Here is a 19,197-nt window from a genome sequence, read left to right as displayed (position 1 = left end):
CAATGGATCCACCTTGGGCAGCACAACCCAAAATGGTCACAAAATACACAACAGGTCATGGGATCTCTCAGTTTTCTAAGTTCTGCTCCATTTGCACATTGGAGTTCATTGTCCAATTCCAGCTTTAGCCCAGGCAGTCCCATCCTGCTTCTTTTTCTCTCTCCAGCCCACGGTGTTTGTGCTCTTGGGCCTGAGATTTGGATCATTTGTCCTTGGTCCCCAGCTGGAGAAGGAATTATTTTGTCTCCCTGCTCTGTTTTAAGAGCAGGAGATTCCCTAATGTGAATCTCAGACCCACACACTAAAGCAGCACAGAATCTGAAAAATAGAAAAACTAAAACCTGAGGCACCAGCAGAACAAAACCTGTGCTGTTCCCTCTCTCCTGCCTGTCTCTTGAGTTTTTAATGGAGGATGAAAAATACATTCCACTTTTACATTCTGTTTCTCTTCAACTTCTTCTTTTTTCTAAGTCACTGTCTGAGCAGAGGAGGAATCTTCTCCTTTTCAAGTAACGTCACACTGAGGCCTTTTTGACCTTTTAAAACTTTCTGGTAATTACATTATGGTTGATTAGATACTTACATGGGATTATTGAATGGCAGTTACTCTTCAATTCCTCTAATCCCTCCAAAGGAGGAGTAATCTCCCTGTTGAATTTCAACAAGGCCTGTGCTGCAGCAAGGTGGCCTGGAAAATGCCTTGGCAAAGCATTACTTGGAAATGGATATTATCCCAGTTTGGCTGGAAATGGCAACTTTCTCTTCAGCCCCTTACAAAGCAGGGCAGACCCATGTTTATAGTTCATTTTGGGCAGCAGGACTAGAATAAAAACAAATAAATAACCAATTAACAGCAAAATACCATCTCTGGTTTGTTTCTCACAGGCCAAGGGCAAACTCCACATTAATTTGTGCAAACAAAAGGCACTTGTTGCTAAATCCCAACTACTTCTTTGGCTGTTTGCCAGGAATACCAGCTTGGCTGAAGACCAAATCAGGTGTTTGATTACAACTCCACTTGTGCTGGGTGGTTGAAACCAAAAATTGCATCCTCTGTTATCTGGTAGCAGCTGATAAATAGAGAAATTTGGCTGACGTGGACCTACTTGTGCTTTTTCACTTGAGTCTCTTCCCTTCCCGAGCTGCAAGAAGGTACAAAAGGTACTGCAGGCTAGAAAACAGATGAGGGCTGTGATTAAAATATTGCAAAGCAGCTTTGCAGTCCGTGGATTTAAAGAAATGTTACCCATTTATAACCCCCTCTCAGTGGCATGTTTGTAAAATATCTCCAAAGCAACACGGAGGATGGCAGAGTATCTCTGAACTTCAGGGAAATGGGGCCTTTTCCACCTCTTTCACCTTTTCCTGGGTTAAAAACAGGGACAGGCTGATGGCAAAGCCAGGCTGCTATGCTGTAGGTGTTGATGGGGAAACTACCATTAATTAACGAATTAATAAATATTAATAAATTCTGCCATTCATTAAATTTGGGAGCTATTTAGGTTGCAAATAACGCCATGAAATGTGGAGAGGATGGTGACACATTTTCCCTCATCTGCTGAGGGAAAAGCAGATCCTGAGGCAGAAAATCTTTTCCTTGGACTGTTTTTCTCAAATCAGTGCTTTGTGTCCTGCTGGGATGGAGCAGGTGAGGTGGGGAGGACAGGCAGGGAAAAAAGGAGGTGCTTGAGGTCCCTTTTGTCACTGAGCTCTTGAGCTGCTGCATCTCTGAGTGTGTGGAGAGCTTCTCAAAGGACACAGTGCAGCTGTGATCAGGGCTGCAGGCAGCAGGGCTGGCTGCCTGAGATAAGGCCTGGGAAGGGAAGCAAAAGGAAAAGGAAAATGAAGAGGAAAAGGAAAAGAATGGTGCCTGTGGCCAGGTGGGGTTGGGCTCTTTCTCCAGAAACTGGCAGAACCAAAGCACACAGCCTCAGCTGCACCAAGGGAAATTTAGCTTGGATGTTAGGGAAAAGTTTTCTACAGAAAGAGTGATAAAGTGTGAGAAATGAATTTGTAGAGAATCGGGCATTTACAGCATGGTGTGGCTAGAGCTGATAGGCCAAGAAGCACTTACAATGTATTGAATTAGGAAATAGTTGGCTTCTGATTGTGATGGCATGAATTATAACATCTGTATTGTCTCACCCTTCACATGAGACTGAGAATGGAATAAAAGTTTTTAAAACACCTCTCAGCTGCCCCATCTCTGGGTCAGGAAAGGACTGAATCCAACAATAAAGTTCTGGAATGTTCTGCCCGGGGTTTTGGTGCAGTCCCCATCCCTGGGTGTGTTTAACAAAGCCTGGCTGTGGCTCTGGGTGCCAGGGTGGAGTTGAGGGGCTGGGCTGGGCTGGACTCGATGATCTCCCAGGTCTCTGCCAGGCTGGAGGTTCTGTGGAAGGGCTGTTTGAGCCCTCGCTGCCAGCACAGCTGAGGAGCTGCCCCACTCCCGCATCCTCAGGTGAGCAGGGAGCTCCTGGGCCGTGTCCCAAGGATGCTCTTCCAGGCACAGCAGCTCCCAGATCTGCAGGAGAAGGGTTTAACCTGGTCAGATAAGGAGGACACACTGTTCGTGGGGATACACACACCTCCTGCTCATTAGCAGAGCCAATTAATTAATATTTTGTTGCACAAGCCCTTCCTCATGTTAAGGGAGGTAGATATCAACTTGATTGCTGGGACAGCCAGGAGTAGATCACAGTAAAGCTGATGAGAATATCTTTTATTTATTGCCTTGTTTACAAAATGGTGGTTCTGTGATTGAAACGTGTCCTTGTGGCAGCAAGGAGGGGAAGGCAGAGAGAGCTGGAGCAGCAGAGAGCCTGAGGTGAGGCCAGCAGCTCCTGCTGCACCCAGAGCATCACCTGCAGTGGTGGCAGCGTGGGTTTTGTCTCCTCAGGCTGGGGTGGAGAATGCTCAGGGTGAGGTTCTCACGTGGTCACTCTTGGACCCTCGGACTCTGCAAAGTGTGCTGGTGGAGCAGGGAGGGGTTTGTGTCAGTGTGAAATCAGTGAATTCAGCAGTGAACTCCAGCAGGGGCTGCCTGCGCTGCACACGGGCTTTGGGAGGGTTTGTGGTGGCACTTCTTGGGCTCCCAGCACCCTGGGAATCCTGGCTGGATGATGGATCCCAGCACCCTGGGAATCCTGGCTGGATGATGGATCCCAGCACCCTGGGAATCCTGGCTGTGCTGGGAATCCTGAGTGGATGATGGATCCCAGCACCCTGGGAATCCTGGCTGGATGATGGATCCCAGCACCCTGGGAATCCTGGCTGTGCTGGGAATCCTGAGTGGATGGTGGATCCCAGCACCCTGGGAATCCTGGCTGTGCTTCACAGCGTGCGTGTGCTGGGACGAGGAGATACAGGACCCATCACAGACCCCACCCCACCCCAGGGCTGTGGGACAGAGGGAGGGGAGGGATGGATGATGGATGGATGGATGATGGATGGATTGATGGAGGGATGGATGATGGATGGATGATTGATTGATGGATCGGTGGATGGATGATGATGGATGGAGGGATGGATGATGGATGATGGATGGATGATGAAGGGATGGATGATGGATGGATGATGGATGGGTGATGGATGAGAGGAAGAAAGGAGAGATGGACGGATAAGAGGATGGATGGATGGAGGGAGGGATTGGATGGTGGATGGATGCATAGGTGCATGCCTGGATGGATGGGAGCCTGCCAGCCACTTCCCAGCTATCTGTGCTGATAAGAGCAGCTGTGCTTTTTGCCAGAGCCAGCCCTGGCGTGCTGCTGGATGAACACTGTGTGTCAGCCCCTTTTCCCCTGCCTTTGGGCTTTGTTTGCTTCCCTGGGTCCCTTTTCCTGCAGAGCCTTGCCATGTCTGAGCTGTGTGCCCCAAATGTGGCTTTGGCTTGGAAGCTCTCAGCTGAGCTACAGGAATTCTTGGAGCACTGTGTTTTCCATGCCCTTGTTTTGGTTTCTCCTCAGGAAACACTTTGAGGTGTTGCTGCTCAGGGTCTGGCTGCTCTGACAGTCCTGAAGATGAATCCTGGTGCTGTCAGTGGGAATCTGGGATTTGTCTGCCCCCAGGGATGGTGTCAGTGCAATTCTGTGGAAGATAAATGGTGAAATAACCACATTTCCAGCAAATAAAACTGTAGGGGTGTGGGGGGGTGAATTGTCCTAGTGACAAATAGTTCCACCTTGGGGAGGAGGTGATGTTTTTGTTTTTGGGCAGAGTTAATGATTTAGGGCTGGCTGTGGTACAGGGTTGGAGTTCCCAGCCCTGGTGCCACCAGCGTTGCTATTCGGGTCACCTCTCCCTCTCCTGGAAAATCATCCTGCTTTGATGTCTGCTCCTTTTCATTCCTTCATCTCCCTTTGATTTCTCCTGCTCGTCCTCCTTCAGCACAGCCCATTTATTTATTTATTTCTACATCTTCTCTATGTATGTTTTTATATTTATATATCTGTATTTTTTCCACACAAAATACTCTTCTATTTGAGCTGACTCCTGCTTAGATTTCCCTTTTCCCCTCTATTGCCCTGTCACCTTCTCTGTTTTTATATTTATATATGTTTTTTTTTCCACACAAAATATTCTTCTATTTGAGCTGATTCCTGCTTTGATTTTCCTTTTTCCCTCTATCCCCCTGTCACCCTCTCTATTTAATGTGACCCTTCATTTCTCTGCACGGAACAGCCTTCCTGTTTCTTGCATGGTTATCAGGTTTTCTTGCCTCCAGACATATCTTTTGAGTGGGATCCCTTGGGATTATTTGTACATGTATAGACCTTTGAGCAGCAGTCTCTTTAATTTGGTCTCTTTAATCACTCTTTCTGTGTTGTCTCTTTGAAATTTTCCTAGAAGCAGCCTGATAATCTTGTTCAAATTGAAGGGGAAAAAAAAAAAAAGAAAATTACCTTTTTTAAAAGAACGGACTGTGGAAGTCTCACTTTGAGCAGTGTTTGAACAAACTGATTATTTGACAGATTTTTACATATGGATATTGTGAAGTGATTTCTAAATGTTAATGGGCAGAAAAGCAGATTTATTCTATGGGCAGAGGGGCCTCAGGACAGGTTGTGTCCCCGAGCTGAACCAGGTACCAGCTCAGCATCTGCCTGCCCTGCTGGGCTCCAAACACATTTTCTGCTCTGATTTTAGCTGGGAGATGGGCTGCTGGAGCATCCACTTAATTGAGGATATTTATGGGGAGAAAACCCTGTTTGGAATCAAGAAAACCAACCTGAAGATTTGAAATTCTCCTCCTGTTTAGCGCCTTTGATGGTGGGGAAAACCCCCAGTTTATCTCCTGGTGCACTGCAGGGTGTTTGATGTGAAATGGAAAATCCACAATGAGTTGGTTAAAAGCCTTGCAGTAATCAAGGAAAAGGAATTATTAATTCTCTGAAGGGGTCTGTCATGACCTACTTTACAGCTGCACTGTGGCTCCTGCTGCTCTGGTACCAGAAAATGACAAATCTTAAAGCACCCCGCACATGGAAAAGCCACCACACGACACAAGAGTAATGGTTAAAAAGCTGGGCATTTGTAAAAATACATTCCCATCAGGGTGTAAATTTGTAAATGTGCAAATGGCATGAGTAAAACTCTCACTGAGGTGCAGAGTTGGTACCTCTGTGCTACATCCCTGCTCCCCTCCTGGCATCCTTACCCTCACTCAAAAAACATGGCAATATTTAATGTTTATTCTCCACCTAGGCATGTCTAATTATTACTTTGAAAAAGATGCAGAGACCTGATATTGTTCCAGAGCGGTTCCAGAATCAGCAGATTTGGGCTCCAGCTCCAGCTGTCACCCTCTGACATAATTTGAGGCAGCAAATTAGATAAAAATCTCTTATCTTGCTGTGTTCCACATTCACCCTCCCATGGCTCCAGCCCTTGCTGGCTGTCGTTGGGTTTATGGGGAAAGCACCTCAGGAAATGTTGATTTTGAAGCCATCCCATCTTTCTGTCAGGCTTGGGAGGACCTTGCTGGGGCTGGAGATGCAGGGCAGAAAATGTTGACAGCATTCCTGAGCTCTCCTCTCTATTATCCCCCCCAAATATTTGGAAGCTGAAGTCGTTAATGTTGGGTGGAATGCGGAACAGCCCCGCAGTAGATCCCAAAAACATCTTGATTAAATTAGAGGGGAGGTGGAGGGGAGGAGGGCTGGAACAAAGAGGCTGTTGAGGAGCTGGCACGGCCCGCGCTGGGAATTTATGTTCCAGCCAGGGGTGGCAGAACCTCCAGCCCTGCACATGGTGCAGATACACCCTGGAGTAACAAAGGAGTATGTGTGTGTGCTCACAGCAGCCTCCTGGGCTGGGGAAAACCTGCATCCCCAGCCTGGCAATCCTGCCACATCCTGCTGGGCTTCCCTGGGTGCTGCTGCTGCTTTCCTGGCGTGCAGGGGAAGGGAAGGGGTGCTTATCACCTCCCTGGTTTGGAGGGAAGGGAAGGGAATGGATGCTCATCACCTCCCTGGTGTGCAGAGGATGGGAAATCCTCCTTCTCCTCCTCCTCCTCCTCCTTCTCCTCATCCAGAGGAGGCAGCGATGCTGGTGATGGGTTTGGAGCACAAACCCTGTGAGGAACCCCTGAGGGAGCTGGGGGTGCTCAGCCTGGAGAAAAGGAGACTCAGGGGTGACCTTGTCACTCTGCACAGCTCCTGAAAGGTGCCTGTGCCCAGCTGGGGCTGGGCTCTTTCTCCAGAAACTGGCAGAACCAAAGCACACAGCCTCAGCTGCACCAAGGGAAATTTAGGCTGGATATCAGGAAAAAGTTTTTCACAGAAAGAGTGATAAAGTGTGGGAAATGAATTTGTAGAGAATCGGGCATTTACAGCACGGTGTGGCTAGAGCTGATAGGCCAAGAAGCACTTACAGTGTATTTAATTAGGAAATAGTTGGCTTCTGATTGCGATGGCATGAATTATAACATCTGTATTGTCTCACCCTTCACATGAGACTGAGAATGGAATAAAAGTTTTTAAAACACCTCTCAGCTGCCCCATCTCTGGGTCAGGAAAGGGCTTAATCCGACCATAAAGTTCTGGAATGTTCTGCCCGGGGAGGTGGTGCAGTCCCCATCCCTGGGTGTGTTTAACAAAGCCTGGCTGTGGCTCTGGGTGCCAGGGTGGAGTTGAGGGGCTGGGCTGGGCTGGACTCGATGATCTCCCAGGTCTCTGCCAGGCTGGAGGTTCTGTGGAAGGGCTGTTTGAGCCCTCGCTGCCAGCACAGCTGAGGAGCTGCCCCACTCCCACATCCTCAGGTGAGCAGGGAGCTCCTGGGCCATGTCCCAAGGATGCTCTTCCAGGCACAGCATCTCCCAGATCTGCAGGAGAAGGGTTTAACCTGGTCAGATAAGGAGGACACACTGTTTGTGGGGATGCACACACCTCCTGCTCATTAGCAGAGCCAGTTAATATTTTGTTGCACAAGCTCTTCCTCACATTAAGGAAGGTACATATCGACTTGGTTGCTGGGACAGCCAGGAGTAGATCACAGTAAAGCTGATGAGAATATCTTTTATTTATTGCCTTGTTTACAAAATGAATTGTTCTGCCTTTGCACAACACACCGAATAATAGAGAAAATACAGAACAATTCAGAATTGGCTGCTGTAATAGCAGTTGATATCGAGACATTCACAACTGCCAGCACTTTGTTGTCTTTCCTTAGCATGGATTTTATTCATAATTCCATGGCACTTTCTGGCATGATGCTGGAATCACTTGTGCCTGTATGGCAATGGAGGCAGCAGCCTTTAACCTGCACTTTGAATTCCTTGGGAATTCAGGGAAATTCTCTTTGTGCATCAGCTCCACCTCCCTCCACTGCACTCGAGCAACAACTTCTCCCTGACATCCAATCCATTTTCCTCTGACTTTTCCAAGCAAACCCTTCTGCTTCCTCCAATATATTTTCATTTATCAAGGTCAGCCAGCTCAGCTTTTTTTCTCCTAGACATGTTTTTTTTTTTTGTTTGTTTTTTTTTGTTTTTTTTTTTTTTTTTGTGGAATCAGTGCAGGGAACAGTTTTACATTAACAGTGCTCATTGCACAGCTCTTGTTCTGATGTCCCCTGTGATCTGTCTTACCTTCATCCTAATGGAAGGGTCTTTTCCAGCCCAGCAATCCAGCAGCTCCTTTCTTGAGAGCTCATTTGGAAGCACAGAGAGTTTTGTGTTTTGACAATTCGGCATCGTCTTTACCCCTTCAACCCCAATCTCCATTAAAATCATTTTAATCTGTCGTATAATTGACGCTTCAGTAATTTGTGCAGCAAATGAGCCATTTTTCAGTGCAAGAAATGAGCAAAATGGGCTGGAAGGAGCAGGGGTGAGAGGCAGGTGATGGGGCCAGGCAGCTGCAGCAGCTCTGGAGAAAAGTTCAGTGCTCAGGGCATTGCAGGCAGTCCCTTCCACTGATCACCTCCACGGGCAGCCAGAGTGTAAAAATCCTCATTTCCCAACCCATGCAGCCAAAGGAGGATGTGTAGGGTCGGCTTCTCAAGGTTGTTTATTTTCCCTTTTCTAGAACATTCTTTCTCTGACCTGCTGGGCTCTGTCCAGCAGCTCGGCCATGGCATCTGTCTGCCCTCAGGGCGGTGTTTACATTTTATACCAAAAACTATGTGTACTATATTTACAATTTTGTGCCAATATTGATCATTTATGTTGGACAGTGTGTCTCTACCTTAAACCAACAGAAAAGTGTCACCACCACAGCAAGACATGGAGGGCAAGGAGAAGGAGATCAGGACACGCCCAGATCCCTTCATTTTGTCACCCTAAACCCCATTCTAAAAAGCCCCAAAATTCTACTTTTTCACCCTGTGTTAGCTCAGCTACCACACTACTCAAACCCTTGTGGCTTGTAATTCCTCATACAGAGCTGGCAGCTTTTTCCACGGGCTAAAATGGAAGGCACAGGTGGATTGGACTTCATGTTAAGGTCAGGACAGCCAGAGGGATTCCTGGACTCCAACACCAGAACACCCCAGTGATGCAGATCACTGCAGGGCTGAGCAGCAGCCTCAGCTCCTTCTGCTTCCAGAGCTGAAATCCCGTGGGTTTGTTCTGCCTGCTCCCCTGGAGACTGGGAATCACCAGCTCTGCTTTTCTGTGAACCCCAGCACCCCAAATGCCAGAGCTCACCCCTAGGTCTGGGGTGGCTCCATGTGGTGGAAAAACTTCTCCTCCAGCCTGACCTTCCCAAGAAAGGCTCAGCAGTCTCTGTTGTTGGGTCTCAAGGCAGTTTATTGCAAGTTATCTAAAAGATTTTCTCCTTGGGCTGCTGTGGTTTGCTCAGAGCTCAGGCAGAGGCACACACACACCCTGACATCCTCTCTGACCCCGACTGCTTCTTCTCTCCCCACCCAGGGCTGCTGCTGTCTTTTATATGGGACATTACGTGTGACATGGTTACAGTTTTTCCCAATGCCTATTACCTATATTAAATGGTGATTTTCTATCTTTTATATGGTACATTACGTGTGACATGGTTACAGTTTTTCCCAATGCCTATTACCTATATTAAATGGGGATTTTCTATCTTTTATATGGTACATTACGTGTTACATGTTTGCAGTTTTTCCCAATGCCTATTACCTATATTAAATGGTTATTTTCTACTCTAAACCCATCTGTGAGTGCCAACATCACCAAGAACATGGAGGTGAGGAAGGAGAAAGAGGGAGGACAGGGCAGGCCCAGATCCCAAATCCATCTTAAACCCTCTGACCCCCATGTACAAAACCAAAACCCCCCTGTACAGCACTCAAAAATTCTTCCCTCTACTTTGTGACTACTTCTACTCTAATATCTAAACTTTTGTCACTTCTTGTTCTTCCTGCAAGGCTGGTAACTCATTCCATGGCCCAAACCCAAAATCACAGCTGTTTCCAGCTGTGCCAGGGTCTCAAATGCTTCTGACCTGGGCCTGGAACCTCCAAAAATGTCTGAGGGATGTTTTGAGTTCTGACACCCAAAATAATAAAAAAAAGTCTCTAATAAAGCAATTTTTTAATCTCAGAAAGTTTGAGCGTACTGAACTGGACAGTGTGGAGCAAAGAATAATTTAAATTTAAATCAGATAATCTTTCTTTTCTGGCTTTTCAATTTAGCAATGTGTCATTGGGTTTTTTCCTCCTGGCTTAGCACTATCTTGACTTCCTGGGCAGAACTGTTGGTTCAAGCGTGGGTTTGGCTTCAGTGCCTCTTTATCTGTTTCTTTTCCTGAGTGTTGTAGGCATAAATAATCTTGAATTTATCAAATTTGCTTGCCCCAGTAGATATTAAACACTTCTAACATGAGGCTTCGAGCATGCAAATGCTGCCTTAGTGGGCAGTGAGTGAGTAAAATCTATAAACTGAATTATGTTTTTCATGTTATGTGGTGGTTTCCTTATCCTGCTTTTCTTCAGCTTCCACACCAAGCTGTCCTGCATCCACAGTCTTCCTTGATCCCATAAAAATGGGAAAATTCTGTATTTTCAGGCTTGAAAATTGAAAATCTCTGGAAATTTCCATCTGTGTTCAATCAAGCTTTCTTTCTTTTTTTACTTTTCTTTTCCCCCCTTTTTTCTTTTTTATTTTCTATTTTATTTTTTTCCTGACTTTTTCCTTTTTCTTCCATTTTTGTTTTTTTTTCTTTTTTCTTACTTTCCCCCCATTTTTTCCCTTTTTTTCCTTTTCCCTCTTTTTTCTTTTTTCTTTTATTTTTTATTTTTTCAGACTTTTTTCCTTTTCCTCCCTTTCTCCCATTTTTTTCATTTTTTTCTTTTCATTTTTATTTTTTTCCTGACTTTTTCTCTTTTTTCCCTTTCCCCCCTTTTTTTCTTATCCTTTTTTTATTTTCTGACTTTTTTCCCTTTTCCCCCCTTTTTTTTTTTAAATTCTTTTTTCTTTTCTTTTTTATTGTTCTTTTCCCTGACTGTGCCCATTTGAGATTTCAGTTTATTAGCACTCCTGGGCTGGGCACTGATTGGATTTACCAGTGATTCTTAATTGGGCCTAAATTATTTGTGGATGCCCCGTGCTCACTTCCTCTGCAGCGTCTTCCTCAATTAACTTTCATTTCTCTGTTCTGTTGCAGAGCAAGGAAGTGGGACTGCAGCTCCAGGAGGACTTGATGAAAGTTTTGAATGAACTCTACACGGTAAATCAAACTGATTTCTTGGCAGAAAGGAGAAGTGTTTCATTTCTCCCACCCAGGCTGAGAAAAGGCTGCAATCCCTGCTCTAAAGCTCCATAAATCCCATTTTTTCCCCTCTGTGCTCATGTTGTTTCAGCTCTCTAAGTGTTGTCTCCCCCCAGATCTCACCATTTGTTGCTTTGCTGCAGTGATGGCTTTAAAAAGAGCCAGAGATAGGAGAATTATTTCCAAATATGCCACAGATCTTGGGGTTTGTGTGGTGTGAGCCTTCAGAGGCATCCACTGAGTTTATTTGTCCCTCAGCTCCCAGCAGAACAGCTCCTTTTAGGGGGAGATTTTCCCTTTTAGAAGGAGGTTTTCCCTTTTAGAGGGAGATTTTCCCTGTTAAAAGGAGGTTTTCCCTTTTAGAAGGAGATTTTCCCTGTTAGAAGGAGATTTTCCCTTTTAGAGGGAGGTTTTCCCTTTTAGAGGCAGGCTTTCCTTTTTAGAGGGAGGTTTTCCCTTTTAGAAGGATATTTTCTCTTTTAGAGGGAGATTTAACCTGTTAAAAGGAGGTTTTCCTTTTTAGAAGGAGGTTTTCCCTGTTAGAAGGATATTTTCCCTTTTAGAAGGAAGTTTTCCCTTTTAGAAGGAGATTTAACCTGTTAAAAGGAGGTTTTCCTTTTTAGAAGGAGGTTTTCCCTGTTAGAAGGATATTTTCCCTTTTAGAAGGAAGTTTTCCCTTTTAGAAGGAGATTTCCCCACCTGTGCTTTTTGCTTCTCACTAAATCCACTGGAGACACCAAAGAGGAGGAGGAGGAGGAGGGATGTGTCCCCAAGGGCTCATGTGCTGCGTGGGGATTTTTCTTCTCCTCACACAGATTAATGGAAAAACCTCTTGCTTGATGAAAATGTTGCTGTTACTGAGCAAGTTCTCTCTTCTTTAAAAGCAGAACTCGGTGTTCAGTGGCTCAAAATGCCTTTTATTTTGTCCTTCCTTAGTGATTTGTTGGGTCATGACACTGAGATTTGCATTTTCTGGCCTTCCTCCTTCCAAAAGGTGACCCAGGGTTGTTTCTCAGGCTGTGGCATGTTGACCCTGTGGTGAAATTGGGGGTAAAAATCAGTTTTTACAGAGTTTCAAGTGGTTCCCTGAATTTTCCTGTATCAGTAAAATGTATATAGGGAATTGTTTCATTGCAATTTGTTACAATTAGAGCCTCAAAGCCAAATATTCAGGCAAATCAGCACTCCAGAAATGGTTTCCTATTTGAGGGCACAATTGGTTCAACTTTTGAGTCCTGTCATGGATGGGATCCTAAGGAAGGTCATGAATCTGCTTGTAGAAACAGATTTTAGGAACAATTTCTGATCCAAGTTCAGCTGGCTCTGGAGTGGAGTTTCATGGACTGGGGATCATTTCTGGGTGCCAGGTTCTGACAGGTCATTTTTGGAGCCAAATTGTGAATTCTGCTAATTCCTCTACCCCTGGAAGAAAGAGCTTCCAGAATTTGCTGAACAAAGTGATGTAAGGTATTGATATTTTTAATGGCAATGCTGGGAATTTGCAATCTATTCATTCCTCCTGCTGCAGAGCTCTAAATTGTCCCTTCACCAGAAAAGCTTTTCCTTTGCAAAAAGCCACTTCTGATGGTGCTAAAAGATGGGGGTTTTTGCTGCAATTAAAGCCACCCCACCAGTGATTAAATTTTGTGGCACTTTTAGAAATAATTCCACCTATTTTGTTTTGCTGGATGTGGCACTCAGGGCTCTGGTGACAAAGTGGGGATTAACCAAAGGTTGGATGATCCTGGAGGTCTTTCTCAATGATTCCTTAATTCCATATCCAGAGGATTGGCAGCATCCCTGCTTTTAGGCAAAATGGTGAAATCTTTACTTTCTCTACACAAATAAAACCCAGAATGTTGCCCCTGTCATTTTTTTTGTGCCATCTTGCCCTCAGCAGTCACCAATGTCCCCACACCAGAGCCTGTGGCTGCCAGCGTGGCACAAAACCATGAAAAACCCATCCAAACTGGGATTTCTCCCTTTGCTTTTGCTCTCTGCCAGCTCTGCTGTGAGCAGGAGAGGAAAGGCAACTCCTTTGCATCCATTATTATAATTATAAACGCCTGCTTCACAGTCTGAGCATCTGCAGGGGCCGGGAGTGCGGGTGTGTGAATTATTCAGGATGTTCTTTAGCACTGGCTGCAGCCACATTCCCTTTCATGTTTAAATCCAGAGTCTCTTTGAATGTGGGACCTCTGCTGATCACTGCAGAGGGGGAGCACGCAGCCCACTTAGGTAAAATTGTGTTATGTTCTGCTGCAAAATAGCTGTAAACGGGTTTTCATCTGAAATAAATCAGATTATTCACTAGTGGAGCCTTTATTGCTGCTGGAATGGTTGACTTCATGCAATTGTACTTTCTTTTTTTTTTTTTTGCCCCTGTGAGTGTTGTATCTTGTTTGTTTTGGTGAGGGATTCAGATTGCTTTGCATTTATGGAAAAACCAGTTTAGATCTCATGTCCTTCGGTTCTGTTTGCTTAACACAAATCTAGACATTAATATCATGTGAAACAAATGGATTTTTGTGAATTTATCTATATTTACTAATAAATATATATCTATTTACTATCTATATTTATATAGATATTTACTAATAAAATCTATAGTAATTCTTGTAATTTATCTATATTATCTATATTTACTAATAAAAATCTATATTTACTAATAAAAATGTGCTATAATAGAAGTTCTCCATACAGCACGGGGTCCAGGTCTCCCTAAAGCCAAGAACCACACTTGTGTATTAATTTATTAATTTTTTTAATTTATACTTTTATAATTTGTTTATAATTTATAATTTTTAATTTTTTTGGATGACATGAGATCCCAGAAGTACTTTTATGTCCCAAATTTGATTTGAACAAATGGCACCTGAGTGGCTCTTGCAGCCCCTGTGCTGGGACTGGATTTCCATGCTGTGCTGTTCAAAGCTCTGATTCACCCAGATGAAAAGCTGCTCGGGCTCCCTTCACAAACCTTACCTGCTGATGAAAAACTCTCATTTTCCTGCCATATCATTTCCTTTGAGCAGTCAAGGAGGCTGCATTAGTCTGCAGCCTGCTTTTCTTTGGTTTTGTGCCTCCTTTACTGCCTTGTGCAATAAGGCACGCGTCGAAATCAAACCCAGCAGCAGCTGCAGAATCCCCCACTCTGATTTCAGACTCATTTTCAGAGCCACACTGGCTCAGGCACCTCCTGCCCTGCTTTTCTGACGTGGCAAACTCCCCTGAGCCCTTCTTTTTTTCTGGTTCAGGTATTCCAGAGCAGCAGCTGGGGCGCTGAGTGTTGGATTTTGTTGTCTGCAGGTGATGAAAACCTACCACATGTACAACGCCGACAGCATCAGTGCCCAGAGCAAGCTGAAGGAGGCGGAGAAGCAGGAGGAGAAGCAGATTGGGAAGTCAGTGAAACAGGAGGACAAGCAGACCCCACGTTCCCCTGACTCCACCTCCAACGTCAAGTTTGAGGAGAAGCACGTCCGGAGGAGCTCGGTCAAAAAAATCGAGAAGATGAAGGAGAAGGTACAGGCAGGGTGCACAAGGAGCCACTGGGTCCCTCCTCAGAGACAAGCTCACTCTTTTTATTGAAAGGTTTTGTTAACAGGCAGCTGAAGGGAAGGGAAAGCCAGCAGCAGTTTCCTCTAGGAAAGGAGGGTGCAGCTGGTGTTATCCCAGGGAATGGGATGTGCAGAAAAATGGGGTGTGCACAAAATTGGGATAGGCACAAAAATGGAATATGCAGGAAAAAGGGATATACAGGAAAATGAGATATGTGCAAAAATGGGATGTGCACAGAAATGGGGCGTGCACAAAAATGGGGTGTGTACAAAAATGGGATGTGCAGAAAAGTGGGATTTGCACAAAAATGGGGTATGCAGAAAAATTGAGTATGCAGAAAAATGGGATATGCAGAAAAATGGGATGTGCACAAAAATGGAGTATGCAGAAAAATGGAGTATGCAGAAAAATGGGATGTGTACAGCCCAGAAAGCTGAAACCAGGTTAGAGTGGGAAAGCAGCAGCTGCCTGCTGGAATTCGTGGTTCATGTGATTATTTTTGTTCTCCAGAGCAGCAGGCCTGTGCTCCAGGGAGCCCAGCAGCCCCAGACTGGCTTTGAGGGCAGAGCCAGTGGCCTCACTGGTGACTCCAGTTCAGCTCTAAGGTTCAAGCCCATGGAAGGGAAGGAGTTATTTTTTGATGGATTTAGGCTCTGGAAGGACCAGGTTCAGGCCTTGGAAGAGATGGGATGTCTGCAGCAACCCTCAGACCCTCTGCTGCTGGAGCTGGGCCATAACTTCCTAAAGCCCCTTGTCCCTTCATTCCTCCTTTAATCTTCCCCATCCCACAGCCTCAAGCCTTTCAATCCTGTGTAGCAATGCTCAAACACATCTAAATAATTCATCTGCATTTCAAGTCTTGGAGTCCTGGCAAAACTGGAATTCAAAGGGGCAAAATCTGTGCGAGCAGAGTAGGATTTGCCCAGTGTTCTCTGGTGTTACTCAGAGTGCTGCTCACCACTTTTGATGCCATATTCTGGTTTTTGTTGCCTTTCAGCGCCAAGCAAAGTACACAGAGAACAGACTGAAGGCGATTAAGGCAAGGAATGAGTATCTGCTGGCCCTGGAAGCCACCAATGCCTCGGTGTTCAAGTACTACATCCATGACCTGTCTGATCTCATTGATGTAAGTGCTGCTGCTGGGGCCAGGAGCCTCCCACGCCCCTCTGCTCCCTCCCTCTGCACAGCTGGAAACCTCTGCACAGCTGGAAACCTCTGCACATCTGGGCTGGGCAGCTCGGGGGTGGCAGTGGCCTGATCATTGGTCCTGAAGCTGTCACAAGAGCTTTTCTCAGGTGGCCACGTCTGTTACAAACCAGCTTTTCTCTCACTGGGAGGGAAAAGGAGGAGCTGCTTAAAGTGAAACTCAGCTTCAGTGTCACACTGCTGCCAATGACATTTTCATTGGACTGTTTTAAGCAAACCCACAAGATTTAAACTCGGCAGCGTGTTTGAAAAAAAAGATTTTTAACTGTAGAAACAGTAGAAGGAATTTGGTGGGAGAGAGGGAGTTCAGAGGTGTTTCCTAAAGCTGCTTTTAACTGGTTTTGGAAAAGTCATTGAATTATGGAATATTCTGAGCTGGATCCCACAGGGAACATCCAGTCCAGCTCCTGGCCCTGCCCAGGCACCCCAGAAGCCCAGCCTGTGCCTGAGGGTGCTGTCCAAGCACTGCTGGAGCTCTGGAAGGTTTGGAGCAGTGCCCATTCCCTGGGCAGTGCCCAGCACCCTCTTGGGGGAAGAACCTTTCCCTGATCTCCATCCCAAACCACCCTGACACAGCTCCAGCCCTTCCCTCAGATCTTTTCCCTGCCCACCAGGCCATATTTGAGTCTCCCCACCATTCAGGGGGCAGCAATTCTGCTTTTGGTAAAATGCACCATAAAAAAAAAAAAAAAAAAAATCAAAAACCCCAAAATTCTGACTTTTGGAAACTTGGCAAAGCCAGTCAGGAACCCTGAGGTTGTTGCCAAGGATGGAGCCACCCCTTCAGCCTGGCCAGGCTGAGGGTGGGGCAGTGGCTCTGCTGGATCCTGTCCCCTCCCAAGGCCATCCCTGCTGGAAGCTGCAGAGCCTGGAGGGAGCTGCTGAGGAGGAGCAGGGAGTGATGAGCACAAGAGTCTCTAGACACAGGCAATAAAGAGCACTCAGATCTCTATTAATTACCCAGCTATTAGAATAACCAGCACTCTTTAGGATACATTTATTCAGCTGATGATAAACTCGCATGGAGTGCTCTTGTGCCAGGTGTTGATTTAAACCTGTCCTTTGGAGGTCAGGGCTGTCACTGAGAGTGGGCTTGAAAAATGCTGTTATTCCCAAATGTTGTGATTTGCAGGATTGCTGCTCTGCAAGGCCTGGTTTGTTTATCCCTGCTGCCTTTTTGGGAGCCCTGTTTTGGTTAACATTTGCTCAGCCTTAATTGCGTGGCCCTGGGTTTTTAACAAATTAGAACTCTGTATATATTTATATCAAAGCTACAAAATTCGGGTTAATTTCACCAGCATCAGCCTGATTTAATTGTTTTGATTTTTTTTCACCTAAAGTCCTGTCTCTCAAGTCTTCCCCCAAATGCTGCCTGGCCCAGTTGCCCGTTTTTGGTGTATTTTAATTAATCACAGGGAGCAAAGAGTCCATTTGGGTTTCACAAGCCCAGAATAATTTGTAAGCACAGAGCTGAGGTGTTTTCAGCAGGACAGGACAAATCTGGGCTACCCAGCCTGGGAAGGAAGGGCTGCTCCCCCTGGGCAGTCCCAGCTGTGTCTGGGGCATGGCAGAGCAAGAACCCAAATTCTGAATTCCAGGGATTTGTCTGTTCCTAGAGAGGAGCCCTGGTGGCTCTGGGTGAGTCCCTGCCCTTGGAGCATTCAATTTAACTCTTCAGGCTCCCATCATCTTCAAAATAAAAGTGTTATCTGCTCTGTGCTCAGGCATGGAAGAATGTGGGACTCGTCTGGGAGCACAGGATGGAGTTCAGTTATCTCATTGTTAAGACACAGGGAAAATAGATTTATTAATGCCTTTGATCCTGAAGGGTTGAAAATTAACAATTATAACCAGTGATGGTTATCTGAGCCATCTGACTTGAATAAAAATGTGATTTTTAAGCCAGGCTGTAATGCCTTCCCTCGATCTAATCATTTGGTGATATTGAATTTTGAAATATAATATAAAAGTAATCTTCAAAGTTACTTGCAAGGAGATTGTGTTAGGCCAGACAGCATTAAAGTTTATGTTTAATGTCATGTTTATCCAGCACATTGTTCCCTCTGCAGTGTGCAGGGAAGGATAACAGGGAGTTAATTCTTTGTTGAGAGTTAAGAGCAATAAATTGTTTCTGCCATAGCTCAGTAGTTTTGAATTTCCTGACTTTGGGGACTCAGACAGCTCTTTGATGCTAATGAAATATTACAGTAATGGGGAAGTTTGCATTAACTCATATTTATAAAAGGGTCACTGGGACAGAATTGGAAAAAAGAAAAAAAAAAAAAGATAAAAAGTGTGTGTGAGTCTCAGAGCCTGCTTTGCTCCTCCAGGAGTAGGTGTTCCATGGCTGCTTACTCAGGATCTCATCCTTCCCCTTCCATGTGTGAATTGCATTTTAAAACAAAGAGCTCTTTCCCTTAAATCTTCCACTTTTGAGGCCTGTTTGAAAGCTAACTGGCAAAGGGTTAATCAGCTGTCATGTTGGGAAGTGAATTTGAATGAGTTATCATTAAATTCTTATAAAAAATTGATTTCCTTTGAGCACGGTTCCATCAAACATTTATACAACCCAGAAAAGGGATGGCAAGGACTGGTGCATTTATAAACATGGAACACTGGACTTTAAAAAAAACCCTTTAAAGTGGGGGAGTGGGCTGGGAAATGTTTTCTGTCAGTGGCTTCAATAGCAAATTCTGCCTGAGCGAGGTGGGCTGTGACACATCAACTCCCCTGTGGATTCCCAGTCCTCCCAGTGCATTTCTGGGGACACTGGGAGGACAAACTGGTCACACTGGGAGGCAGCACAAGCGCCTGTCCCAAAGCAGGAATTGTCTCCAGTGCTGGGCTCTGCAGTTGGGGAATGACCAGGAGCTGCTGGAGAGGGTCCAGCAGAACCCACAAAGATTATTTGGGGTCTGGAGCATCTCCCTGGTGAGGAGAGACTGGGAGGGCTGGGGCTGCTCAGGCTGGAGAGGGGAAGGCTGAGAGGGGGTCCCATCAATCCACAAAATGTCTCATCAATCCATAAAATATCCCATCAATCCATAAAATATCCCATCAATCCATAAAATATCCCATCAGTCCATGCCAATCTCCCATCAGTCCATGCCAATCTCCCATCAATCCATAAAATATCTCATTAATTCATACCAATCTCCCATTAATTCATACCAATCTCCCATCAATCCATGCCAATCTCCCATCAATCCATGCCAATCTCCATCAGTCCATGCCAGTC

General features: G+C 45.4%; 1 protein-coding gene across 7 annotated transcripts in view; it reads left to right on the top strand.

Moving 5' to 3' along the window:
* Nucleotides 1-19,197, top strand: part of SRGAP2 (SLIT-ROBO Rho GTPase activating protein 2) — a 108,875-nt gene that overhangs the window by 44,334 nt on the left and 45,344 nt on the right. For all 7 annotated transcript variants that reach the window (XM_077789065.1, XM_077789064.1, XM_077789063.1 and 4 more), the window contains 3 exons: nt 11,088-11,150; nt 14,502-14,717; nt 15,751-15,879. In XM_077789065.1, coding sequence (XP_077645191.1) covers nt 11,088-11,150; nt 14,502-14,717; nt 15,751-15,879 — 408 coding nt within the window. The remainder of the gene's footprint in view (nt 1-11,087; nt 11,151-14,501; nt 14,718-15,750; nt 15,880-19,197) is intronic.

Source organism: Lonchura striata, chromosome 30 (genome assembly GCF_046129695.1).
Source record: "Lonchura striata isolate bLonStr1 chromosome 30, bLonStr1.mat, whole genome shotgun sequence".
In the NCBI taxonomy this organism is placed as follows: Eukaryota; Metazoa; Chordata; class Aves; order Passeriformes; family Estrildidae; genus Lonchura; species Lonchura striata.
Note: the sequence above shows the minus strand (reverse complement) of the source record. Positions and strands in the feature narration are given on the sequence as shown.